The sequence below is a fragment of the Hippichthys cyanospilos genome, chromosome 16 (genome assembly GCF_059441005.1).
Source record: "Hippichthys cyanospilos isolate Australia breed blue-spotted pipefish chromosome 16, RoL_Hcya_1.0, whole genome shotgun sequence".
Lineage (NCBI taxonomy): Eukaryota > Metazoa > Chordata > Actinopteri > Syngnathiformes > Syngnathidae > Hippichthys > Hippichthys cyanospilos.
In genome coordinates, this window is record NC_142384.1 from 18,291,351 (window position 1) to 18,317,196 (window position 25,846).

The 25,846-nt window shown below is 48.7% G+C and overlaps 3 protein-coding genes and 1 long non-coding RNA gene across 5 annotated transcripts; 2 read left to right on the forward strand and 2 right to left on the reverse strand.

The window, feature by feature from the left end:
- The first annotated feature begins 282 nt into the window (after positions 1-282).
- Positions 283-6,086, forward strand: eif3d (eukaryotic translation initiation factor 3, subunit D). The gene is made up of 16 exons (XM_088438092.1): positions 283-396; positions 1,153-1,278; positions 1,362-1,407; positions 2,015-2,151; positions 2,218-2,303; positions 2,387-2,459; positions 3,023-3,144; positions 3,220-3,352; positions 3,708-3,855; positions 3,933-4,063; positions 4,172-4,257; positions 4,378-4,507; positions 4,845-4,987; positions 5,298-5,490; positions 5,802-5,898; positions 5,976-6,086. Exons 2-16 carry the CDS (start codon positions 1,156-1,158, stop codon positions 5,987-5,989), a joined length of 1,662 nt encoding a protein of 553 aa, XP_088294218.1. The 5' UTR covers positions 283-396; positions 1,153-1,155; the 3' UTR covers positions 5,990-6,086.
- apol (apolipoprotein L) lies at positions 4,774-11,024 on the reverse strand. 2 transcript variants are annotated; one of them, XM_088438093.1, is made up of 5 exons: positions 10,321-11,024; positions 8,845-9,005; positions 7,631-8,176; positions 7,303-7,410; positions 4,774-7,228 (listed from the first exon to the last, which is right to left on the reverse strand). In XM_088438093.1, the coding sequence occupies exons 2-5, from the start codon at positions 8,856-8,858 to the stop codon at positions 6,316-6,318; spliced, it is 1,581 nt and encodes a 526-aa protein (XP_088294219.1). In that variant the 5' UTR covers positions 8,859-9,005; positions 10,321-11,024; the 3' UTR covers positions 4,774-6,315. The 2 variants fall into 2 exon arrangements, with proteins under 2 accessions (XP_088294219.1, XP_088294220.1); XM_088438094.1 differs by lacking the exon at positions 10,321-11,024 and having other exon boundaries at positions 8,845-9,248.
- On the forward strand, positions 10,398-24,504 carry cacng2a (calcium voltage-gated channel auxiliary subunit gamma 2a). Its single transcript, XM_088438097.1, has 5 exons — positions 10,398-10,449; positions 10,536-11,965; positions 18,280-18,363; positions 22,217-22,357; positions 22,434-24,504. The coding sequence occupies exons 2-5, from the start codon at positions 11,740-11,742 to the stop codon at positions 22,967-22,969; spliced, it is 987 nt and encodes a 328-aa protein (XP_088294223.1). The 5' UTR covers positions 10,398-10,449; positions 10,536-11,739; the 3' UTR covers positions 22,970-24,504.
- Positions 20,700-25,389, reverse strand: LOC148411160 (uncharacterized). Its single transcript, XR_015868269.1, has 4 exons — positions 25,204-25,389; positions 24,544-24,604; positions 24,324-24,424; positions 20,700-21,660 (listed from the first exon to the last, which is right to left on the reverse strand). It is a non-coding gene; the product is annotated as an uncharacterized LOC148411160 (long non-coding RNA).
- Positions 25,390-25,846: the final 457 nt, after the last annotated feature.

Below are 25,846 nucleotides of genomic sequence, written 5' to 3' on the forward strand. Positions count from 1 at the left end.
AAAGTGCGTGACCTTCTTGGAATAAGTACACGTAATATAAAAGCAAGATTTAGTGCCTCCTGGTGCTCTTAATGTAAATTGCAGCTTACGTCATAATTGTTCGAAATTTATAGTAATTTTAAGATTACGGTCAAAGATATATAACGTTGTAACTTGGAACTGGAAATATATCAACATCATATAGCCAAACTAATACTCAAAAAATATTAGAGTTGGCGGTGCAGAACTCTAACTGACTGCGTCGTTTAAAAATTTTCACGACACTTTACGGCATGAGCAACAATCCACTTCACGGCAGTGTTACACTTCCTTTCACGCCGGCGCCCTGTCCGCTGGTTTTTCAGTGGATAACTGCGGTCCCGTCTAAGACGCGTTTAACGTGTCACGGCGCATTCGGTAAGAAAACGACGAGCCTTAGAAAGGAGAGTAAAAATGAATTCTTTCCATATGTGTACTTCATGAGAACTGAACTAATGTTGTTACGCTTTTACTCGTCTGTTAGCCGGTTAGCTTAACCGAGGCGGCCACCTGGCATGACGACTGGCCTTGTAGCCTTAGCATTAGCCCATAGTAGTAGCAGCTTGTTCTCGCTTTTGCATGTTTGCAGCATTTGACACTTACCTTCCACACAGTGTTTTTTTTTTTTCTTCTCCGATTGACTTTGAACTATGATTAACGCCGAAATGAGCTACGCGGAATAGTGCGATTTAAACTTGATCAGTCATTGGGCGCCTATAAAATGATCCGAAATAATTGTTATTCAAACAGCCAGTGCCACCAATACGCTATTTGTTTCGTGGTTTTAGTACTAATTACGATTTTCCTATGTTGTTATGTTCTTGATTAAAAATGATGAATGTTACAAATTTATGGTGCAAACATATCTTCCGAAAGTTTGAGTGATTACTGTCGCTGGGTAGCTGTTTTGTATCCTGATGAGTTTTGCTGTAAGAAGTGACAGTGTGTCAAGGGGTCGGTGATGACTAGCCCACTGCGCAAGCTGAGCAGTGCCCCTTCTTTTGGGGGAGTGTACTGCTGGAGACAACAGTGCTGATTCAAGCCTGAGACCCTGGGAAATGCATTTCAATCGCGCAAAGTGCTGCAAGTAACTGCCAAATTGTAACATTTGACCTCATGCGATCCCGTCGGCAGGCCATGGCCAAGTTCAACGCTCCTGTGATCCAGGACAACCCTTCGGGATGGGGTCCCTGCGCCGTGCCGGAGAAGTTCAAAGACATGCCTTACCAGCCCTTCAGCAAAGGAGACCGCCTTGGAAAGGTATGCTAAAAAAATAAAAAGTATGTTGGGTTTTTTTGTCACTCCTATTGCCTGCTTTCACTCACCATGTTGCCGTTTGTCAGGTGGCCGACTGGACCGGAGCAACTTACCAGGACAAAAGATACACCAGTGAGTGATTCACACTTGACATTCTCAAAATTAGGGAATTTGGATACAAACCAAAAGTTAAACATGTTCCTAGTAATGAGTCCAAATCAAAACCATTTATTGCCAATTGAATAGAGTTATGAAATATTGCAGATTTCATTTTTGTAACTTCATTGCAAACGAGCACTTCGATATCACACAAAATGCGAAATTTTGGATCACATTGGATACGCCGTACATTAGCCCTTTCTTTTCTACAAATGCACTTAAATGCACCTAACCAACTGCAGAATAAAAAAGCTGGTTGATGCACCTTATGAGAGTCTTATAGCAAAACATCAAGCAGAAAACTGCAAAAACAAAATAAAGTGGCAAATTTGCCTCGACTATACCATCAGGACACTGAAATGGCTTGAGCAAAAGTCATTTCTAGAAGGGAGAGACCGATTATTGGCCAAGCCGATTATCCTTATCGATATTTGGCATTTTGATGACAACATGTTGTCTCAATTGTAAATAGATCAAATCAACATTATGCATATCTGAATTGAGCAAATCATTACGCGAGAGGAAATCCCCCTCAGGTGACGCCCATGACAGTGGCGCGCCCAAACGTTTGCGTCCACAGACAAGTACTCGTCCCAGTTCGGAGGCGGCAGTCAATACGCGTACTTCCACGAGGAGGACGAGACCAGCTTCCAGCTGGTGGACACGGCCAAGATGCAGAAGACGGCCTACCAGAGGAACCGCATGAGGTTTGCGCAGGTAAGCCGGCGGCTGGCGTAGCGCGCCTCATTTGCTCTAAGCTTACCTTGCGCTCCGATGCTGCAGAGGAACCTGCGCAGGGACAAGGACCGCAGGAACCTGACGCAGTTCAACATGCAGACGCTGCCCAAGAGCGCCAAGCAGAAGGAGAGGTGGGCTGAAGAAACCCAATACCACGGTGCCGGCTCGGGCGCGCCCGTGTATTCATTCTTCCCGCTTTGCATCATCTTGGCAGGGATCGAATGCGCCTGCAGAAGAAGTTCCAGAAGCAGTTTGGCGTTCGGCAGAAGTGGGACCAGAAGTCTCAGGTGAACCACCATCTGACCGCAGAGGATGCGCTCGCCTATCTTCATTTGTCAACTTACTTAAAAACGCCTGAAAAGGGAGGCAAAACAACACAAACACTAGTCAACTCTCATAGGCCATGACAAGTTCATTATTTCGGCCTGGCACCAGTTAATTCACGACCAATACGTGACCCCGGACCGCTGGTTGTGGATTTCTGCTCTAAAGTATTTCGCTTGACTCCATTCTGTAGACCCCTGAATGAATGTCTAATGCAGGATGTCAAACTCATTTTTCTCGTGGGCCACATTCTAGTGACTTTCTGTCAGAGGGCCGGTATGGCTGAGGTCAAATTAATTTTAAATGTGTTTGTAACACGTACCTAGTTTTGAAATCAGAGGTCAGTAACAACTGATAGGAAATTTAAAAAATGCCTGTTTTTTTTCTCCCCAAATTTTTAAAGTTTGGTATTTTAGCCAGAAACTTGAAGTCAAATCAGCATTTTGCAGGCAACATCAAATGATGTCTGGTCCCTGGGTCTTGAGTTTTACACCTGTGGCCTAACGTGTTTCTCCCCCCTCCCAAGGCTCAGCTGAAGCCCCGCGATTCCTCAGTGGAGGTGCGCAGCGACTGGGAAGTGAAGGAGGAGATGGACTTCCCGAGACTCATGAAGATGCGCTACATGGAGGTGTCGGACCCCGTGGACATGTAAGCCCGCCGTCGGCGGCCGCCCCGCCCCGTGCCCGGCGTCCCCCCGCCTCACGTCGCTCGCGTCATCCACAGCGAGTGCTGCGGCGCCTTGGAATACTACGACAAAGCCTTCGACCGCATCACCACCCGCAACGAGAAGCCGCTGAAGAGCATCAAGAGGATCTTCCACACGGTCACCACCACCGACGACCCCGTCATCCGCAAGGTACGCTCGTCGCGGATCAAATGTAGCGAATGAGAAGCCGGCATTTTTTGATGTGATCTTCCCACAGCGTGATATTATTCAAATGACCATATTTTAATGTTCTTTTAAACTCGTTCTCTGTCGTTTACCTCAGAGATCCATTTTTACTGTGTTTGCAGTCTTTGCCGTCATTATATGTCGCAGGCATACGTCCAACAATAAATATCTTAGACCGGTTCTCGGAAGAACGTTTGTTTACCTCGTTCACTGCCAATGACGGCTTTAGGTGTCAAAAATCCATTTGAACTGGCGACGAATGACGATCATTCTTTTGATTCTGAGGAAATTGGCGCGCTAATGTTTTTTGTACGTCCAGCTGGCTAAGACCCAAGGCAACGTGTTTGCCACGGACGCCATCTTGGCCACGCTGATGTGCTGCACGCGTTCGGTCAACTCATGGGACATCATCGTGCAGCGTGTGGGCAACAAGCTCTTCTTCGACAAGCGCGACAACTCCGACTTTGGTCAGTGCTCCCCCCCCTTGCCGCCGCCGTTCTCCGCTTTTTCGTCGGGAATTTACGCGTGCGAGCCGCCGCCTCAGATCTGCTGACCGTGAGCGAGACGGCCAACGAGCCGCCGCAGGATGAGGGCAACTCCTTCAACTCGCCGCGTAACCTGGCCATGGAGGCCACTTACATCAACCACAACTTCAGCCAACAGTGCTTGCGCATGGTGAGAGAGTCTGTGTGGCACACCTGACGTTTGACAAGACCTCCTTTCGTTCTTTCTTTTATTCTTTCCTTCTGTCTTTATTCTTTAATTTTTACAACATACTTGCAGGGTGGAGAGCGCTACAAGTTCCCCGCCAGCAACCCCTTTGTGGAAGAGGACATGGACAAGAGCGAGGTGGCGTCTGTTGCCTACAGGTCAGCCGGCCGTCTTTTTGAATCTCTTACTTCGTTCGCTCCGGGCCCGGCGGAATTTCACCTCTGAGGTCTCTCGCCGTCAACAGTAAGGAATGGGACGGTTTCATCCTGTCACACCAGGTACCGCCACTGGAAGCTGGGCGACGACATCGACCTGATCGTCCGCTGCGAGCACGACGGCGTGATGACGGGCGCCAACGGCGAAGTGTCCTTCATCAACATCAAGACTCTAAACGAGTGGGACTCCAGGGTAAGACCGCAGTTTGGACACTTGCCGTATGCGGCGCTATGTTACTCAATACACAATGTAGGAATGCCTGTAAAAGTACTGTGTCATTTTAATAACAATTTGATCATTTTAATAACATACCATGTGTTTTAATTGGACAGCCTTGATCTATGTCACCACAAAAGTCAGGAGTAGACTTATACTCACGTATTTGTAAAATACTTGAAAAAAAGTTCAAATAAAAAGGCGGGGGGGGGGGGGGGGGGGGGGGGGTTTGACATAAGCGAGGCCGACTTGTACTCTGAGAAATCCGGTCTATCGTGGACCGTCTGACCATGACGCTTCTCTTCTCCCGCAGCACTGTAACGGCGTGGACTGGCGTCAGAAGCTGGACTCTCAGCGAGGTGCCGTCCTGGCCACCGAGCTGAAAAATAACAGCTACAAATTGGCCCGCTGGACCTGCTGCGCTATGCTGGCCGGCTCGGAGTACCTCAAGCTGGGGTGAGTTCTTCACAATAAAAGTTTAAAATATTCTTTTTCAGCCAAACTAGCGCAAAGTCATGGGAAATGTTACACAATTTAGCAAAAATGGGCTTCATGTTCCAATTTGTTTGCCCTTGACCAAACTGTTCCTGTAAGGGCATTAAAAAAACATTCATTTAGATTTGCAGAAATGTTCCCCGTTTATTGATATATGTACATCTACCCCAAATTGGAGAACCTCAAGCAGCTTAAAGATGTTTCAGCATTTTGCCATTTTGAACACTTTGCTGTTATTCCGAGGCTAAGTTTTACAAATGTCTCTTGGCAGCTACGTGTCCCGCTACCATGTGAAGGATTCCGCCCGCCACGTGGTTCTGGGCACCCAGCAGTTCAAGCCCAACGAGTTTGCCAGCCAGATCAACCTGAGCATGGAGAACGCCTGGGGCATCCTGCGTTGCGTCATCGACATCTGCCGCAAGCTGGACGAGGGCAAGTACCTCATCCTCAAGGACCCCAACAAGGTACGCGTCCCAGAAAAACATACAAAAATGGAACGTGCAACAGTCGCAGACTTGCCGTATTGTCACTCCGTCTCTGCCTCTTTGTCCTACTCTTAATGACGCAGCGCATCTTCCGGTGTAGCTCAGCGCTGCCTAGCATGTTGATCGATCGAAAAAAATCGAATGTGGTGGTGGTAGGAATAATAAACCCAAATATTGCTCGCATGTTATGGCACAAGCTATACAACAACCACCGTGATGGCTGGAAAAAAAGTCAAATTTGCCCCAAAAATGGCCAAGCCTTCTGATCGGTTCCCCACTTGCCCCCGCAGCAAGTCATCCGGGTCTACAGCCTGCCCGACGGAACTTTCAGCTCCGACGAAGAGGAGGAGGAAGAGGAAGATGAAGAGGACGAGGAGGAGGAAGAAGGTGAGACAAACGCTCACTTAATGCGTCGACCCGTCGTCATGGCGACTCAATGGGAACATATTTTTCTATGATTCCAGATGAAGAGAACTGAAAAGCGGCACCCGGTGACCAAAACGCCCCGCCAAACACACTCATTCATACTCACATTAAATTTCCTAATCAATAAAATCCAATTGGCCCAAACTTCATGAATAGTTAGCGTCTGAATATTTTTGAATTATCGCATAAGAGTTTGCAGTTAGCGCCATGACGAGTCAACTCTGCGCCGAGTGGAACATTTTTTTTTTTTTTTTATTTAAACAAGCGCTCCGACAGGAAAGTCTCCTTGTGCCGCGGCTCACCTTCTTCGCGCACGCGACCAAGTCCCAACGTCGCAAGTGAAAAATCCTACGCGTGCACCGTGAGAAATCCTGCACGCTACTGAATGACACAGCGTCGCTTTTGCTCACGTTTGCCGTCCGGGTAAAAGGAGGCCTCCAGGACAGCTCGCTTCTCCTCAAAGTCGGCCAGTCCCCGCAGCAGCGAGTCGTACGTCCTCTGCCAGGACGCCATCTCGGCCCGCCGCAGAGCGCTCCTGGCTCGGAGGAAACGCGAGGCTCGGGTCTCGCAGCCTTTGGCCAGAGCCGCGCCGTTGACGCAAACCATTGCGATATCCATGCCGATGAAGAGTCCGTTAAGCGGGATGAGTCCGGCTCTGACGGCGCGGGACGCCGCCACCGATCCCTTGAGAGCGGCGTTGCCCGCGCTCCGGGCGTCCGCCACCGCCCTGTGGACATTCCGTAGAGCTTTCCCGCCCACGACCGCCACCTTGCCCACCCTGGCGGCCACCTCCTTGTTGCGATTAGGGTTCTTCCCACAAGCGTCCGCGCCCGCTCCGGCTCGTCTGTCGGCGGGCACCTCGCAGACAACCTTGCTGACCGCGGCGTCGTCCAGATGCCGCGCGTCCTCCATGAAGTTCTCCGTCACCCGGCCCACCTTCCCCATGGACTTTCGCTCCAGTTTGTAGTCCACGATTGAGGTGACGGCGCAATTAGCCCAGCTGGCGAGACCGAGGCCCAGTCCGGTCATACTCAGAGCCAGCGAGGTGCCGGCGGTGATTGGTATCAGCGCCAGTCCAACGACGGACAGCGCGCCGCTCACTATGCCCGCTGAGCTACTCGCAACGTTGGAGATCCTCACCCCCCTGTTGTTCCTGACCAGCTCCTCTATGTTCTGGTCCAACTGGTCCAGGAGCTCCAGCATCCTGGCCCGACGCCGGCTAAACTCATCAATGAAGCGGTGGCACGCGTCCTCTTGTAGCAGGAACACAAGCCGGAAATCTGCGTCGTTCCTGGAGAACACGGGGAGATTTCAAGGTTTAGATCTGCCTCGGAGTCAAAATTCCGGCTTTGAATCCAGGATGACCTGATGCGGTCACAGCGTTGAACGTGACCCAACATCATCCGTGCCTCGTCTGAAGATAATTCTTCGGGGAGTTCTACGCGGATGGTCACCTCGTCGAGGCAGAACTTTCTGGAAAAAGCATAGCGCTACATACATATCAAAGCCGGTTTTCCACTCTTGTAAAAGCTACCATCCTGCATTGGATCTATGAACTAGTGAACTTGACAATTTGCTGCTTTCCACTAGCTCAAAACCCGCGAGACGTGGTCATCTTCATGTTTATGGGAACAGTACGATGCCGGAGCCAAGTTGTCAAGACCGACAGCTAAAATGGGGATCGTTGAGTTACCCGTCATCCATCAGGAGGCACATTTGGCGCGCGTTCTGCACATATTTCTCGAGAAGATAAACCAGAACGGCGACGTTGTCCAGCCTGGGCTGGAAGAAGACTTCGGCATCTCGTTTCAACTCTGCGGCCAAGGGGCCCGCCCGCCGCGCCGCGGCCACGGCGTTCGCCACGTGCCGGCAGCCCGCGCCCCGTGCAAGTTTCACCGCCTCTCCCCGGAAAAGCAGCAATGAGGTGGCGGCCAGCTTCTCCACCGCCTTCGCGAAGACGTTCAGTTCCTCCAAGCCGAGCAGGACGTCCTTTAGCGTGGCCGCCAGCTCCGCCTCCAGAGCGCCTCGCCCGTTCCTCGCAGCCATCTTGTGTTTCACGTACAGCAAGAGGTCCTTGCCCAGCTTGAGCTCCGCTCGCTCGCAGATGTCTCTCATGGCGTTGATCTCCTCCTCACGCTGCAGATGCCACTGGGGCATAGTCTCGCAGAAGCGACTCACTGTAGACATGTCAACCAGGGTGGCTGAGGCGTAGCACATCAAGACCTCCTTCAGGGCATCCCTGGACAACAACCACAACCATAATGATCTAAGCGCCGAATGAAGTGGGTTTTTGTCTGTCGATCAGGGTCAGTACGCGTGCTCCTTCTCAATCTGTGTATTTCTACACGGCCACATCATAAAGCACTTACTGAGAGTGGAAAGCGCTCTTTTTTTCAGAGGAGTACCACAGGGAACTGTAGTAGAGCCCCAAAACTTGCTCGCAACACCTCCAGCGATAATATACTAGCTACAGCGCATCTCTGGACAAAATTCACAATGCTTTTCCTCAGTAGGTTAAAATGGGTGAAATTCATCTTTATTCAAGTCTTTCAGATGAGCAACACAGTAAACAGGTGCTGGAATTGGATCTTTTCTTAGCTATACTTCAAAAGCTTTTTAATACAAACATGGCCGCTTGTAGAAAACTATCTGCCATAGTTGGAAAAAAAAGGTTTCAGAGTTTACTGGAGCATCGAAAGAGTAGTTGCTCCATCCACCGCTAGGGCTACCAGAAGTCACGCAAAGTTAGCGTAGCTACAAAGCAGACTGCATCAGAGTAATACGGCACCATTTCCAATACGCTTGCTGCCGACTCCCGTTTTTGAGATTTAGGAGGAGGTTTTGAAATAGCTCACAGAAAGCTGTGACGTTGCCTGAGAGAGAAAGCGGCTGAAGGAGAAAACTCACCTGGACTGCTGCATGTTTCCGGAACGTCCTTCGGGATGCGCTCCGGATTATCTGCTCACACGCGCTAGCAAAACCTGCGGCTCTTGTTTGAGGATCCCGACTGGCAGGTGGAGCCGCGCCCACTTCCAACCGACTGCAACCGTTCCGCCGCATCACGCCGCCTTCACTTGCAACGTTTTCAAGATTGTGGGGAAAACAATGTTATTGTGCAAAAGGCTCTGTTGGGTTTCTTGAACATTTTTAACACGTTTTTTTTTTTTTAGTTTTCTTTAGTTGAATGTGTTTACGTGTGTGTGTGTGTGTGTTTGCTGCCTTAATAAAAACGTTCTTGCAGTTGATGCTTTTCATCATCTTTTTGATTTTCTCGATTTAGTCTTGGTTTGTTCATTTAACATTTATATGTTTTAGTTTATCGCTCATATGTGTCCCTTTGTTTCCTTGCTGTGATGTGGCAGTCTTTGTTTTGTGTTTTTGTCACTTCATCTTGTTGGATTTCTTGCTTTTAATGTTCATTGTCTTTATTTTGATATTTCTCAGTTAGATCTTTTGGTGGCCCTTTTTCTTCATTTTCATGTTAAGCTTAATTTTTGTTGTGAAGAAAAGTTCTATACATATAAAATTTGCTGTCGATGTACTTCAGCTGCGATGTTTGTATTTCTGCCGGTGTTGATGTTTTCACCAGAGTTGTTGCCGCTGCACTCAAACGCCGCCAGAAGCACTCATTGGCCTTTAGCCAAATAGAGATGACGATGGATAGAAATGTTGAGGGCTCGTTTCCAAGGAAACAAACCAAATCGCGAATTCATCTGATCTCAGGTGCGTGCGCGTGCTCGCATGTCATTAGCGAATATGACCACTCGTCATTTTATACCGACGATAAGCATTTTTTTTTTTTCTGTCGCCGCGGAAGCACTTTCGCATCGCTTGAGAGCGTGAACGCAGCGCCGGCTCTTTGTTGACATTTTTCACGTGTGTGCAAAGCAAGGCAAACAAAAAGCGAAAGTCAGCGCATTCGGTGCCCGCGGGATGCTTGACGACTACTTGTCAACTCGTCATCAGCAGCAAATGAACAAATAAACAAAACAAATACCCCCCCCCCCCCCCCAGCTGACGTCGACACAAACGTCACTAAGTTGCACGCGTGAGGGAGGTGAGGAAACGTGACGTCAGCACACACTAGTCTTCATCTATCTCGAAAGAGAACAAATTACTGTCAAATTTCTATTTCCGTGCTTAAACTTAAAGTTGACAGAAATAGCGCTAATCTATTAGCACTGGTATCCTCTTGCTGGTATCATATCGAACAGTACTTAAGACTGCAATATGGGTATCCTATTGGAAAATAAAAAGAAACGTTATATTGCAGGGGTGTCAAATCTTTTTTAAAGATCATTTTAAAAAATGTAACCCTAAAGCTATTAAAAAAAAAATCAATGGATACGCACACAATTAAAAATTAGTATGAACAATAGCCACCTGTACTGTACTTTTGATTTCCCAACGAAGAAATTTTACAAGTTCCTGTGCTCGTGATGAGTACGTTTGTCCATCAGATGTCGCCAGAGTCAAACTGTAGACGTCGCTGTCCCTTCAGCACCAGGCTCAGTAAGTATTTTTTTTTATTTTTGACCGATATTCTTTTCTCCCTTCCTCTATAGAGCAAATGTAATTTCTCTTCTTCATTTCCCCAGCTCGCTTCTCTTTGGCCCGAGGAAGGCGCCGACCCGGAAGTCTCCATCCTCGAACCCGCAACCGAATCGTAAGTCCGTTCGTTTTGCGCGATCCGGACCGTGAGAGGTGGGAGGGAGATAAAGAGACCTAGTCCCCCCTCCACTCGCGCAAAGCCAATTCGAATGTTTGCTGTGACATTTTCGCGGATTGCTGCTGCAGCGCGCGCGCGCGCCCGCGGGCACGACCGTCGCGGGCCTCTTTAAAGCAGCGGACGAGCTCGGGCCGCACGCGCCCCGACGAGCGGAGCTCCATGTGTTGTCCATCGTGAGAAGAGCGGCAGGAGGAAGAGGAGGCGCGACGGCGCGGCGACGGCGGCGACGGCGACGGCGGCATCCATGCGCATCCGGGAGACTCGGCACGCCGAGCGGAGCGCGCTGCCTTTTGGCATCGGGAGCAAGCGGCGGCCCCGCTCGCAACGCCGACTCGCATGTCGAGTGATGGTCGCTTCGGCTGGCCGGACGCCCCCGCCCCCCCCTCCCCGCGCTGCTGCCCCCGGACCCCCACTCCCGGCGGAACGAAGCCCCCAGCCGGCTCTAGGGCTCCGTACGGAAACGATGAAGCGGAATTCTGGGAAAGGGGCAAAATCGTGCATTTTTAGTATCGCTTTTCCTATGCGATCAGTGCGAGTTTGATTTTTTTTTTTTTACGTTGAATCGGGCCAGAGAGGACTTGGAATTTTGGCAAAAAAGGGGAAACGGAGCCAATCTTTTTGGCTCTCTCGCTCTCTCTCTCTCTCGCTCTCTCTCGCTGCAATGAAAGCGTCGTTTCTCGCTTCGGTGTGTTTTGGTGGCTCAGAGCTCGGAAGGCGCAGCATTTCGCCGGTGATTTATCAGCGAGCTTTAACGTGCGCGTAAACAGGTTGGCCGAACGAGCTCGCAACCCGCACCGCTTCTTTTTTTGGGGTGAGGGGGGGGTTCCATTAAGAGACGAGAGAGGATTCCCATCTCTCGACGTGGGACCGTTCTGTTTCTTCTTCTTCTTTTCTTTTTTTTTTTTGCTTCCCGGCTGGTTGGTGGTCCTCCAAACGCAACCATAAGGCTCCCGGCGCCCCATCGTCGTCCGGGTCCCCGGTCCCCGCCGTCCCGCTTTTCCGCCTGGCTGAGGTCCCGCTCGCCGTCAAATATTTACTTCCTGTACATCAAGCGGAAAGGGGGTCCCCCTTTCATGGAATGCGGGAACATGGGCCTGTTCGAGCGCGGAGTGCAGATGCTGCTGACCACGGTGGGCGCCTTCGCGGCCTTCAGCCTCATGACCATCGCGGTGGGCACCGACTACTGGCTCTACTCGCGAGGGGTCTGCAGGAGCAAAAGCGCCAACGACAACGAGACCAGCAAGAAGAACGAGGAGGTCATGACGCACTCGGGGCTGTGGAGGACCTGCTGCCTGGAAGGTAACGACTTGGGGGGAGGGGGGGGGGGGGGGGGCGCTCGGTTTCGCAGGAAAGTCTATCAAAGTTTGGGCTGCGATGCAATTGTGGAAAAGTTGGAGGCTTTTAAAGTCATTTGAAAGTGTTTTTGTGGTATAGTAGTTTCATAGTCATAAAACAGGAAAAATATAACATTTATTTGCTGGAATTTTAAGCGATGGCCGAATGCCAAAAAAAAAAAAAAAAAAAGTTTGTCTATATACCCTGCAGCATTGTGGGAAAATATGTCATTAGCATTTAGCCCACTCCAACATCTGCAAGTTCAAAGGCACGTGCAAATATGTTTGAATGTACTTTCAGGCTGAGCGCTAAAAGCAAAGCAAATTTTCCCATAATGCCGTTCAGGATTACCTCACTCATGCCGTCGGCTATTATTTTACGCAAAACCTATGGCATTATGAAGAAAATATTAGGAACAAACTCAAAAAAAACTATAAAAAAATGCAAATAACATTTACAAATGCCCAACCCCCCGAAAACCTTTGTCCATACAGATGAATTACTTTTCTAATTGATTAGTTCTATCTAAAGTAATTGATTATTTTAGTACCTAAAGTAAGTGTCACTTTAGTACTTCCGTACCTAAATAATTGACTACTTTAGTACTAAACCATCCGAAGAAATCCAGTACTTACTATCAGCAATCTTTCTGCGTTGCTTTGACAAATTAAAAACGTAAAAAGCCATCTTTGGCATTGAATGAGTTCACTGCAATTGGCATAAACCGGCATTATGGAAAAAAAAATGTAGCATTCAGCCTACAAGTGCATGTGAACATATTTGCAAGTATGATCGACAGCAATTGTCGTAAATATATTTGAATGTCTGGCCAAAAAGTCAGCCTCCCGGCGCGCAAATCAATGTCGTTCTTGACAGACTTTTTCTGAGAAGTGCGAGCGTTGTCATCCGTGACCCGAGGCTGCGTGTTTGATTCCCAACGGTCGTGCTGGTGTGCGCACAGAACAAATCGATGGGGACACCATGCCGCCGTACCAGAGAGCGCGGCAAAACGCCCCCGGCCGCGCACGCCCAACACAGACAAACCGCTAGCCTAGCATCGCTTGCTAGCATTAGCGTCATGACAAAATACTAACTAGGAGATGAGCGTTGTTATCCAGAACTCCATCTTCTTGCTGATGTCTCTCGCACTCTTTGGATCACTCGGTGGCGATGGCGTGCGTTGTCGCGACGAGATCATTGAGTTGGTCTTGATGCTATGCTAGGCTAAGCTAAGTCCAATCGCAATAAAGCGCTCCTGAGCCATCTGGAGCGCATCACCTTCATCCTCAGAGTTGGTCAAGGAGTCCACCTCGCTCTCGCCCGCCATCTGTTAACAACACACACACACACACACACACACACCATCCACCAGGCGTAGGAAATTAAGTTCTCTGAAAAACAGAAAATTCCACCATGACCCACAAAAACACGTCTCAAGTGGCCATGCTGGCTTTTAAATGGCTGTTTTGGGGTCCATGTGCCCCCGGATTTTCGGAAAATGAAACCTTTGCAGCCAGTTTCCCTTAGCGGCACGAAATGTGGCCATGTTGGGGTCCATCTGACCGTGCGCGAGGTTGTTCATTCAAATGTTGAATTAACAAGAACAACCCCAAAGCCAACATGAAGTTTGGTACACATATGGAGAATGCCAGACCGGGGTGTCAAACGTACGGCCCGCGGAGCGGTTCCGGCCCGCCGACGGCTTCAATCCGGCCTGCAATTGATTTTGTGAAGTAGAAAAATGAGCTGAATTTTTTTCAAGAAATGAAAAACTTCAAATGTTCAATGATTAATAGTGATGTCGTGCTCGTACTATTTTGGACAGTTTTTAACAAGAGTAATACATCTGGAATTGTTGTTTTAAAGAAATAAAAATATAGTGTCAATTGCCATTTGATGGGTTCAGCGCACAAAAGAGACTCGAGTGTGCGAGTTAGCATTTAAGCTAGCGGAAAGTGAACGCGGTTTGTTGAAACGCACGGCGTGCCATCGTCTCTGCCGTCCCAGGCGGGAAGAGGGCGGAGTCACGGCTTTCCGGGAAAGTCCGGCGCTCCGGCGTCACGCTCAAATCTGGGCCAATCCGGGAATTCCGAGCAGACTTCTCGCGAGCGGGATGATGTCATTCCCAGTCCGGTGTATTATGGTGTGTGTGTTTGTGCTGGGGGAGAGGATGAATTTTTAATGAGATGGCGTACTTGTCTCACATGGCTTTTCACCACCACCCGGCGCTCGCGCCGCCAAGTATTTTGCACCTGCATGTGTGTGTGTGTGTGAGCCATTCGCTCTTGCCCCACGCTTGTGTGGAGTCAGCATGTGCGCTTCTCATGTGTCATGTGGGCTTGCATCATCATCATCACCATCACTATGGTGACACACTCAGACAAAGGTATTGGTAAAGGTATCTTTCACTTCCTGTAGATGTCCTAATACTTTTGTCCGAAACTTTGTACATCGTCCCATGACTTTTGTCCAATAAGTTTGGGCTTTTCGTTATATTGTCCTAAATCCACATTTTCTTCATGTTCCTTTCCCTCCAGACGTCCCCATACTTTTGTCTGCTTTCCCCATTTTCTTCACTTTGCACTTCCGGTAATGACCGAAATAACTTGTGCGTGATGACGTCATGTTGAGTTGAGCGGGAAGCCGCATCGCGCGCCTTCACTCAACTGTCACGTGCCGCAAGGTCACACGCACACACACGCACACGCACACACACACACTGCTCATTAACGTTATGGCCGCTGTGTGTGAGGTCTAGTCTTTGCTGTTTGTGCGGACATATTGGCTGGTCCATTCGTGTCTTCTTTTGACTCAAGCCTTGATGCCTTAATTAACGTACAGTACTTGTATTGTGCGGGGAAATGGACGCTGGGATATGTAGTCAATAGAGGCCGCGAGAAATCAAATCAGCACACACACGCGCAGCTTGATAGGTGTCATGCGCGTTCTTGTCTTTGTGAATTGTGTGGACATTTTGGCTAGTCCATTAGTGTGCGGTTGTTGTCTTTTGTTTTAATTGTGGCTCAAGCCTTGATGCCCTACTTTTAATTTGCAGACAAAGGATGCTGGGATATGTAGTCAATGCATGAATCCATTTTTCATTTCCCCTATTTTTTCCCCCCAATTTGTCTTTAGTCTTTCAACATGTGTGAATTGTGGACACGCGCTGAATTGACAATTGCCACAGTGGGGGTGTGTGCGTGTGTGCGCGCGTGTGTGTGTGTGTGTAGAGGGGGGGGGGGCACTTTGATGCAGCAAGCCTGCAACCATCGGCATTTTCTTCCTACATTAAAGATTAGCAAGAAGTAGAAGGGGGGAAAAAAAGCACCGCAGCGAAGCGCCACACTGAATACTCGATGTGTCCCCTTAACACAGACACACACACACACACACACACACACACCTACGCACCTCGTTGACCCTTGCTCACACCGGCTTCTCCTCCTGCTGCTTCACCAGAGATGCACAAGCACAAATTAGAATGAGGAGCTTAAAGAATAGTTGGAAAAAAACTAAAATTCTTCTGTACTTCAATATCTAAAGTCATTGTTACTTTAGTAGTTTAATATCGAAATCATTGTTGACTTAAGTACTTAATGACCCAAAGTAATCGATTACTTGCTGTCAGCCATCTTTACACGCCACTAAAGCAAAAATGAACCTAAAATTGGATATCTGCACTCTTAAAAAAAAGAGCGTCATAACACGTCTTTGGCATTGAATGAGTAAATTGCAAAAGTCAATACGTGGCATTAGGGAAAAATGTAGCGTTGACTTTACAATTAGAATATATACATTTTTAAGGTTTTTATTTCATTAAATAAGTGAAATGTACTAATGAAGACCTACTCAGCAATTAAATCATAATTCAATGTATTCAATTTAAATGAGAGAGAAGCATTTTTGTGAAAATGCATCACAAGAAATGAACTTTGCCAACAATCGAAAAGTCTGAATGCATTTGAATGCACCTCATGTCTGGTCAACTCATTCCTGCCTTCATGCTAGCTAATTATTTGCCACACCAGTTACCGAACGTATCGGTTGAGTTATACCAAAAAGTGAGAGAGAAAGAGAAATGGAAGAAAAAAGCCTAATTGCTAATAAAGGCTAACTTGCTAATGCTAACGCCGCGCAGTTTCCCCTGCAACTGTCCTGCGGGAAAACATCGGAGGTCATGGGCAGCGTCATCTTTATTTATTTATTTTTTTTGTTCCCCGGTGAAAGAAGGTGCGCTGATTGGCAAAGATGGACAAAGGTGACTTTGACGCCGCGGCTCTTATCTGCACTTTTTCAAATGGGGAAAGGGGGGGAAAAAAAAGCGTAAGGGCCGGATAACCTCTGAAGGAGTCCGCAAAGTCGGCGGGCCGACCACGAGGCGCTCCGCCGCCAAAGGGGGAGGGGCCGAGCAAAGGGGCTCTGAAGGCTAACGCGGAGTCGGTCTTTGCGCAAACACTTTAGCGACGCGGCCCCGCCCCGCCCCGCCCCGCCCTGCCCCGCCCCGCCCTGCCCCGCCCCGCCCCGCCCCGCCCGCCGCCTCTTGGAGCCAAAGTTTTGCCTTTCCCACGACACCTCGCCACACTTTCTTTTTCCCTTCCCGCTTGCGTGTTTTTCACGAGGGCGATTTGTGTCCTTTTGTTTTTCGTGTCTCGTGCAACTCTGTGTGCTGTGTCGTGTCGTTTTTTTCTTTGTTTGTCTGTGTGATCTCTCTTGTGTGTGTGTCTATACGAGATATGTGTTTGTGTACAGTATTGTTGTGTGTTGACGTGTGTTTCTGCATGTGTGTATTTTCACATGTTGACTGTTTTTTAGTGGTATCATTTTTTGTTCTTGTGCTTGTTTGTTTTTTGTGTTGGTGTGCGTGTCTATACTGTATATGTCTTCATGTGTCGCGTGTGAGGATCATGTGTGTTTTTTTCAGTTGTGTTGACTGTTTTGTATGTTTTTGTATGCTGTTTTTTGTGTTGATAGGTGTGTGTTTCCATGAGTATATGTGTCTTGTGCTTTAGTTTGTTGTGTTCTTGTGTGTTTTAGTGCGCGTGTCTTGTTTGTTAGTGTGATGTTTGTGTGTGTTTGTTGGTGGGTGCGTGCGATTTTCTTTTTTGTGTCCTGCGGTTGGTCAATTGTGTATTTTTGTTTCTGCGCATTGTCGTAATGGAGTGCAGATGCGGCATTTGATCTCCACCTCCTCGCGGTCTGTAACCATGGCAACCAAAGTGTTGTCCACATGGCAACAGCTGGGGGGGTGTTGGACGGTGACGCATTCGACGTCCGCCTGGAAAGTTTGTGAAAATTCCGCCCACCGGAATCAGTAAAGTGAAGAGGCCCTGAATGTCTCCGACTCTTCCTCTCTCATCCCACTCAGTGCCCCCCCCCCCCCCCTCCCCCCGCCCCCCATCACCTTTCCCGTCATGCATCTATCGCCTTTTGTCTGGCTCATGTTTGATAAGAGTTGCAGGCTGTGTGGGCCGGACCGACCCGGATGTCTCCTTCCTCCGTCCGCACAGGACTTTTTTTCCTCTTCTTTTTCGTCCCACCTGACAAACAGGAAGTGGACTTTTGCTTTGACTTGCGACGACGGCTGACGTGCGCCGCGGGCTGACTTGCGTAACGCCGGTGTCACCGGGTGTGTTCAAATGTTAGTGAGGGCAGAATACCTCTTGTAGGTGTCCCAATACTTTTGCTGCAATTCCACGTTTCCCCCGACTAACTTTCTGTGGGCGTCTCAATACTTTTGTCCAAAGTATTTTCGTTGCCAAGTCTCCTGATAATTTTGACCGCATTTGTCTTGCTTCAAGTGTACCCGATTCCAACATTCCCGGAGGCGTCCCGATACTCTTTGTGTCCCGAATTGCACATCCTTCCTTTCTACGTGCCCAATTTCTTTTTTCCAAGCCCCGCCCACCCCGCGCTGCTCACGGAAGGTTTTATGGCTGCTGAGACAAGAGTGGACGCGGGGGGGCACAGGGTTAGCACATTGCTCATCCGCACGGGGGTGGGGGGGGGGGGGGGGTGTTGGACAAAGGTACAGGGAGAAACCATCAAGATAATAAAACAATGGTTACTTATGAAAAATTGTGAGCCAATCAGCCAATCAGATGCCAGAAGGGAGTCACTCCCTGGAAACGATCCAATAAAAAGTCATGAATTTTGACACGGAAAACCAAGAAGATAGTCACTTCCTGGAAGAGAACCAATAGGAAAGAAAAACAGCAACGCCAAATCCAGTCACCACTTGTTGTTGTTAACACCTTTTTTTTTTTGTTTTGCCTTCCCAGGGAACTTCAAGGGCATGTGCAAACAGATCGACCACTTCCCCGAGGACGCCGATTACCAAGCCGACCCGTCCGAGTACTTCCTGCGTGAGTGCGCACACACGGGCACGCTCACACGCTGGGTGGGCGGCGTTTGCGCCCGGCGCCGAATGCCAGGATGGCGCCCGCCACAAGCGCGCGCCTGCCACTCAACGCCGTGTTCTGTTTGTCGACTCGCGCGCTGCGTGCAAACAAGACGCCGGCCGGCCGGCCGGCCCCTTTCGCGCAGAACACTTCTTCACAGCTTTTGCTGTGTTCGGCGTGAAAGGCGCGCGCGGCATGGCTTCCGCTCACAAGTCAACCTCGATGTTTTGCCAGACACCAGCCCATTCCACGCCCACCGCTTCTTTTTCTCTTTGTCTGTGTTCCGTGCGAAAGGCACCCGGGGCATAGCTTCTGTTTTGAAGTCAACAATGTTTTGGCACCACTGTGTGCAAACAAGACATTAGCACCTTTTGCGCAGGCCGCTACTTCCCGGGCTTTTCTCTTGTCTGTGTTCTGCGTCAAAGGCGCGCACGGCACGGCTTGGACTTTGAGGTCAACCTGAACGTTTTGCTAAGAGGATAGCCGTTTCAAGTTGAATATCAGATCCTTTGCTGTGTTCTGTGTGAAAAGATGAATACAAGCTGGCTGACTTTAGGCGTCCCGGTAACTTTTCCATCAACCGCCGATGTAATCTAGTTACCTGAACATCCATGCCAACTTTGCCCGCCAAGCTTTGTCAAATTGAATAACAGCTCCTTTGCTGGGTTCTGCGCAAAAGGCACATCAAATCAGGAACACTTTCACCGCCTCTCTCAAAGTGTCTGACTTTTCTTACTAGCGGCAATGTCCTTTTTTGCTGTATTGTGCGTTCACGCTACTTAGGCTGTATTCTGTTTTGCGGGGTTTTGTGTGAAAGGATAAATAGCAGCTGGCTCCCCTTTGGCGCCAGACAACTTTTTCATCACCCCTGGTGTAATCTAGTTGTCTGAACATCGAGACTGTTCCCCGCCAAGCTGTGTCAAATTGAATAACAGATCCTTTTCTGGGTTCTGCGTGAAAGTCATAGGCCGATGCGAAATGCGCGTTTTCCGGAAAAGCCAGGGTAAGAGGGGATACAAACGCTTGCGTTCCAGCAGCGCGTGACAGCGAGCATCGGCGCTAACTTCATCATGCGGATGCCACGTTTCGATTGCTCGCTAACACTTAAACAGCCGCAAAATGTTGTTTGCGGTTGCGCGTTTGCACAACACGGGAGCGCGTCGCCTTGGTTACCGTCCCTGTGTGGCTCGGGTGTTTGTTACCATGGTGACGCCTCTGCTTCCAAAAGCGTAGGTTTGCTGGGCTGCGTGAAACGAGGAAGTCGAGTATTGTCAGAGGGGCCGCAAAACTTTAGGGTTCAGGAAACACAAAGGGGGGGGGGGGATGAAATTTGAATAAAAAAGAAAACAAAACATTTTTTTAAATTTATTTCTAAGGGTGTCAAATATGTAGCTCCGCAAAAGGAAAGGCACAGTTTTCTTTTCAAATTGGGAGCAAATGAATTGGAACATGAAGGAACTCATTGCTGGATTATGCAATGTATCTTCTGAAAATGTAGCTAGAATTAAATAGCGCTGATGACGGCGGATCTTGATCTCTCCGTCCGCTCTGTGATTGGACAAAAGCAATCCTTGTGCGTCAGGACAGACAGATAATGACCGCCTTTTGCTCAATTCATTGGCAAAAAAAAAGATCATTTGTCCTAGTCTACATTATGAAGCATGATGTCATCATAAATAATCATGTCTTTAAAAGTATTTTTATTACTAACACTACTTCAAAATATGAATCAAAATTCAAAGTCAAAAAGTCTTTCCCTCATTCACTGGCAGCTCTTCCTCTTTCCCCTCCTCTTCCTCTTCCCTCCTGCGCCATTATGCAACACACAAGCATGTCACTCCAGGTGAAGGCCCGCCCGCCCGCCCGCCCGCCCGGAAGTGATGTCACATTTGCCCAAAAAAGGATGGGGCACACCACTGATGTCATCACATTGCGTGGAGGAGGCAAAACATCACTCGCAACAACCGAACGCTCAGCTGCCCCCCCCCCACACACACACACACGGGTGGTTTTCGACCATGTATAGTAAAAAAAATTTTCGCAAAAAAAAACCCGACCATTTATAGCAAGACGTTTTTTTTTTTTTTTTTTAAAAAGGACCATGTATACTAAGGCTTTTTTTTCCTCACAAAAAATGACCATGTATAGAAAGGCTTTTTTTTTTTGGCAGAAAAAAAAAGACCATGTATTGTAAGGCTTTAAAAAAAATGATCATGTATAGTAAGGCTTTTTTTCACAATAAAACAAAAAACGACCATGTATAGTAAGGCTTTTTTGTTCACCAAAAAAACGACCATGGATAAGGCTTTTTCTCCACAAAAAAATGACCATGTATAGTGAAGCTTTTTTTTTCCTCACAAAAAATGACCATGTATAGTAGGGTTTATTTTTCGCAAAAAAACAAACAAAAAAACAACAACCATGTATAGTACGGCTTTAAAAAAAAAAAATGACCATGTATAGTAAGGATTCTTTTTTTCTGCAAATAAAGAGCATGTCTAATAAGGTCATTTTTTCTTTTTTAAATAAAAATGGCATGTATATTAACACCTTATTATGATGAAAAATGACCAAGTATAGTAAGGACAATTTTTAGTCAAAACTAATATCAATAAAAGCAAGACCATGTATAGTAAAACTTTTTTTTTTCCCAAAAGATGGCCATCATTTAGTAAAGCCAAGTGTTAGTTTTTTTTTTCTTTCTTCAGAAAGGATTTTTTTCATGTTAGTTAAGCAGTTAAACTGTTCCTTTTTGGAGCCAGTGCATCCAATTCGACTTCCGTGGAACCCAAAAACCGAATGATCATGCGACTGGAAAACCTGAAGGAGATGGAGCCAAAAATAAAAGCAGGCGCCATCAAAATCAGCAGCGGTCCATTTTCAGCATCTCATGTTGAGTGTGCTGCTTTCACTGAGCGCCGCCTGTCCTATACGCCACTATTGATGAGTGGGAGTTGGGATGGGGGGAGGGGGGCGGCGGGGGGCACCCCGGGGCCCCGAAGCAGACTGGAAGCTGGCCTCAACTGGCCCGATGAAATTGACGGGTCTGGGCCAGACACGCACGGACCGCTCGGGCCGCGGGGCGGGGCACGCCGTGTGCGTGCGTGCGTGCGTGCGTGCGTGCGCTATGCGGTCTCCGAGGCCACGGACCGATGGCCCCCAGACACCGGGCCGCAAATTAAAAGCCCATCTTTTATTTTCCGGTCCCCATTGCGCGAGCGAGTCCTCGGCGCGGCGTGAACCAGGAATTCAGCAATTTACCTGTGGAGTGTGGAAAAGAATTTAGAATATTGCTTCATTTTATTGTGGTGAGCGGGAAGGGAAGTTGGAAAAAAAAGTGTGTCAGATGCTGCTAGCTTGAAGGGAGGCTTTTTGGCTGAGTGCAATCAAATGTATTCATGTATATATATATATATATATATATATATATATATATATATATATATATATATATATATATATATATATATATCTTACTCGCTACTTAGCCACTATGCTAATGATGCATTGGAAGGACAGCCTAGCTAGCGGTGCCGTTACATAACACACGCACACACAAAGTGCACACACAGCAAGTGCGGACTACGGTGTCAATAGAGTGTTTCACAGGCGTGGCGGGGCGTTGATTGGGGTACGCGCGCACGGGGAGCAGATGCTGAAACGGATGCTAACGTGCTAAAAAAAAAAAATTCTCTCGCCCCGCCTCCTTCCTCGGCTGCAGCGCAGCAAAAGCTTCAGGACGTTCGCTGGCGCAAGCGAGCGAAAAGCGAACGGGGATCCGAGCGTCCCGGTCCACATTGTTAGCGTCTGTTTGCAGGCGCGGTGCGAGCGTCCAGCATCTTCCCCATCCTCAGCGTCATCCTGCTCTTCATGGGCGGCCTGTGCATCGCCGCCAGTGAGTTCTACAGGTCCAGGCACAACATCATCCTCAGCGCCGGGATCTTCTTCGTGTCCGCCGGTCAGTTGGCAAAGGCAAAAGTCGAAGCGCGGCGGATGCCGGCTGAGCGCCGCTTGTGCTTTGCGCCCCCCCGCAGGCCTGAGCAACATCATCGGAATCATCGTGTACATATCAGCCAACGCGGGCGACCCGTCCAAAAGCGACTCCAAGAAGAACTCGTACTCGTACGGCTGGTCCTTCTACTTCGGGGCCCTGTCCTTCATCATGGCCGAGATGGTGGGCGTCCTGGCCGTGCACATGTTCATCGAGCGCCACCGCCGGCTCCGGCTCCGGCCGGGCGGCCGGGCCGCCGCCGACTACCTCCGCGGCTCGGCGCCGTCCCGGGTCCCCAGCTACCGCTACCGCTACCGGCGCCGCTCGCGCTCCTCCTCGCGCTCCACCGAGCCGGCGCGCTCGCGCGAGGCCTCGCCGCCGGGCCCCGAGGCCTTCGGGGCCTTGCCCTCCACCGACATCTCCATGTACGCGTTGGCCCGCGACGGCCTCGAGTCGGCGCCGGCCGACGCCTACGAGTCCGAGCGGGACCGGACCTTCCTGCGGCTGCACAACTGCGTCCAGAAGGACGGCAAAGACTCGGCGCACGCCAACGCCAACCGCCGCACCACGCCCGTATGAGGCCGCGCCCGCGAGCCAGCCGCCTTTTTTTTTCCACTCATCCTTTCAAACTGTGAAGCGTCGCGGCTCGGCCCGCGACTTCGACCAAACTCGGACCTCGCGCCTTTGGCGAGCGTCCGTCCGATCGTTGAGCGATCCCGATCGTTTGGAGCGGGTGCGTCGGAGGACGGCGGCATAAAAAATGTGCGGGATGGAAATCCGATACCGTGCTCGTTTTTGACGTTTCCGTCCTCCGGCGCTTCGAATGATCAGCTCCTCGTCAGGGGCCTGGAAACGTGGCAGTCGGGTGTGTTGGAAGGTGGAAATATCCAAAAATCAGCAAAATAGCCATCCTCGATGTATGCTTTTGACGTTCCCATCCCCCGACGCGCTCGATTCCGACGATCGGCTCATCGGCAAGCTCGGCAAAAGCCTGAAAAGGATCGTCGGAGGACGGAAATATGAAAAACACGCAGGACCGAGGTCCTCCAGGGCCCGTGCCATGCTGGTTTTTGAAGTGTCCCTCCTCCCGCGCACCTGATTCAAACCACGGCCTCATCAATCCTCATTTTGATCATTGGAATCAAGTGTGCGGGAGGACAGAAACATCAAAAACATGCAGGTCAGTGGCCCTTGAGGGCCGTCTTTGGACGCCCCTATACTAAAGCTATATATTACATGTATAACAATTTATTATAACAATAATCAAGGGATAAAGACGCCAAAAAGACACTTAAGTGAGTTCATAAAGTGCTGCTGGTGACTCTTGTAGAAACCGAGAAAAAGAAACTATTATTGTTTTGTTTTGTTTCGACGCAGCAAAAAAGCAAAAATGTCAACGCGTACCAGACGCTCCAAAAACAAAGTGCATGCTCTTAAAACCGCGGCAAAGCTCGCTTTTAATCAACCAAAAGGGGCGGGGCAACTATTTATGATTTCGTGTGTATTTTTAGTTCTTGTCTCTTTTGTTTTTTGCTTTTGTGAGCCAAACCAAACAAACAAACAAAAAAAATGCTTTTTAAAACCTTAGACTATACACAAATATATACAAGTTGCTGTACGTCACGTCATTTAACTTAGGCAAACTCACTCGGCCTTAGTCATGTTTTATCTTTTTCATTTCAAATGGAAACTCTTTCAAAAGGTGCCAAAAGTGAATGATGAGAACTCTTCTACTTGGATGCATCAAGTCCTGATGAATAAATACCAATCCCAGTGGGAAACAAATGAATAAATGCTCATTCGCCCTTTGTTTTGACGCTAACATGCTACGTGCTAACAACACACAGCTTAGGCCTGGCAGAATTTTCAGCTTCCCCATGTTGGTGTGAGGAAATAATATTGGGTATGTGCGTGTGTGTGTGTGTGGGGGTACCTCGAGGATGCGGACCCCTTCAGGTGGGGAACCTTGTGAGCTATCTGGGTCACTTTCGAGGCGCTGGGTTCATTTTAAGGTGTTCCCTGCCACCCGGCCCCCTAAGAAAAAAACAACAAAAATGATCGATGGAAGGCAATGAGGTCAGGTTTATTTGCTCATTTATTTATTCACAGTTTATTGAGGATTAAAAATGACAAATGTTCCAACAAATACTAACCTCGTCAATGGAGCGCGCTCTCTGTTGGGGTTATGTGGTACTGCATCCATCCCAGTCATTTCTTTGGAATTTTATATAAGATAAAAAGTCAACTTTTTGGGGCGTTTAACCATGTTCCAAAATTGATTTCACACCCTCAACACTCCCGATGTATTATATTCCTTCACTGATGTATTTATAAGCATTCCTTATGCTTCCTTATCAAAGTGAAAAAACATGTCGACTTTAGCCACTTTTTGTTTTGTTTCGATTTGTTATGAAGAGCTGACGTGCTACATGTTATAAACGTATTAACAAGATCAACGTCAACACTAATAGAACACAGCCTGTTAAAAAAAAAAAAAGGCATCGAGCACCAGTGTCCCAAAATATGGCTCGGGGGCTGTTCGCGACCCTCAGATTATTTTAATGCGGCCCACGGCAAAGTCACATCGCACTGATTGTTTTCTAATTCACATTAATCACTGATGCGATTTAGGAAGAAAACTATTGACAGTCATTTAACTCCCGCACGGACAGTGACGATGGGCGCACCACTGCACAACCTGGCGGCGTGGATGTGCAACTACACACGACAAAGAAAAAGCAGGACTGGGTTAATGGTATGTTAGGCTCCGCCGTGGACAAAAACAAAATAGATATCAAAGCATCTGCACTTACATAAGCTGACATCCAAATGACTGCTGACCTTTGTGTGACTTCCGCGAACGTGTTGCGAAAAACGGGCGGTGTGCATCACCCATGGGAGCTCGGAGGGGTGCGGCGTCATCAAGCCCGCAGGACTTGACATCAAACGCGAGCGCGTTTGCGTAAATTGCGCATGTCATCGTTGTGCGGGCTCGGACAGTTCTGCGTGCAGGTCCTTGTTTATGCTGACCACGTAACAGTTCGCTGACCTCGGCTTCTTCACCTTGTCCTTGGGTCAGCTGGAGTTGAAAGAACAAAAAGGCAGTGGAGCATAAATTCACACCGAGGCTAAACAACAAATGGTGTCAAACCTAGGAAAAGTCTTACAGGCAAAAAAAAAACAAGTCTAGACCGAATAGCGACCTGGTGTTATGACAAAACATTTGATTCCATCATTAAGTATCAAACATTTCTCAAGCAAGTCCGTTGGCGTTACGCAATAGGATTGTGCTGCCCCCCGCTGGTAGGTGGCGTGAAATGACGCGTTTGTTGTACAGTACCTCGCGTCGTTTCGCACACGTACGAAGTTGGAATACCGACGCAACACCGCAGGCTGCGAATACCGCAGCGACCACAACGTATATTTGCAAGAGGAAACTTCTGTTAACTCTGAAAG

Excerpts from the sequence above, each read along its gene's own strand:
- eif3d (XM_088438092.1), top strand. The coding sequence starts at position 1,156 with ATGGCCAAGTTCAACGCTCCTGTGATCCAGGACAACCCTTCGGGATGG. Across the intron at positions 1,408-2,014 it reads CCAGGACAAAAGATACACCA|ACAAGTACTCGTCCCAGTTC; the intron begins GTGAGTGATTCA and ends TTGCGTCCACAG. Across the intron at positions 5,491-5,801 it reads TCCTCAAGGACCCCAACAAG|CAAGTCATCCGGGTCTACAG; the intron begins GTACGCGTCCCA and ends TTGCCCCCGCAG.
- apol (XM_088438093.1), bottom strand. Across the intron at positions 7,411-7,630 it reads TGCCTCCTGATGGATGACGG|AAAGTTCTGCCTCGACGAGG; the intron begins GTAACTCAACGA and ends TGCTTTTTCCAG. Across the intron at positions 7,229-7,302 it reads CAACGCTGTGACCGCATCAG|GAACGACGCAGATTTCCGGC; the intron begins GTCATCCTGGAT and ends CGTGTTCTCCAG.
- cacng2a (XM_088438097.1), top strand. The coding sequence starts at position 11,740 with ATGGAATGCGGGAACATGGGCCTGTTCGAGCGCGGAGTGCAGATGCTG. Across the intron at positions 11,966-18,279 it reads GAGGACCTGCTGCCTGGAAG|GGAACTTCAAGGGCATGTGC; the intron begins GTAACGACTTGG and ends TTGCCTTCCCAG. Across the intron at positions 18,364-22,216 it reads CCCGTCCGAGTACTTCCTGC|GCGCGGTGCGAGCGTCCAGC; the intron begins GTGAGTGCGCAC and ends GTCTGTTTGCAG.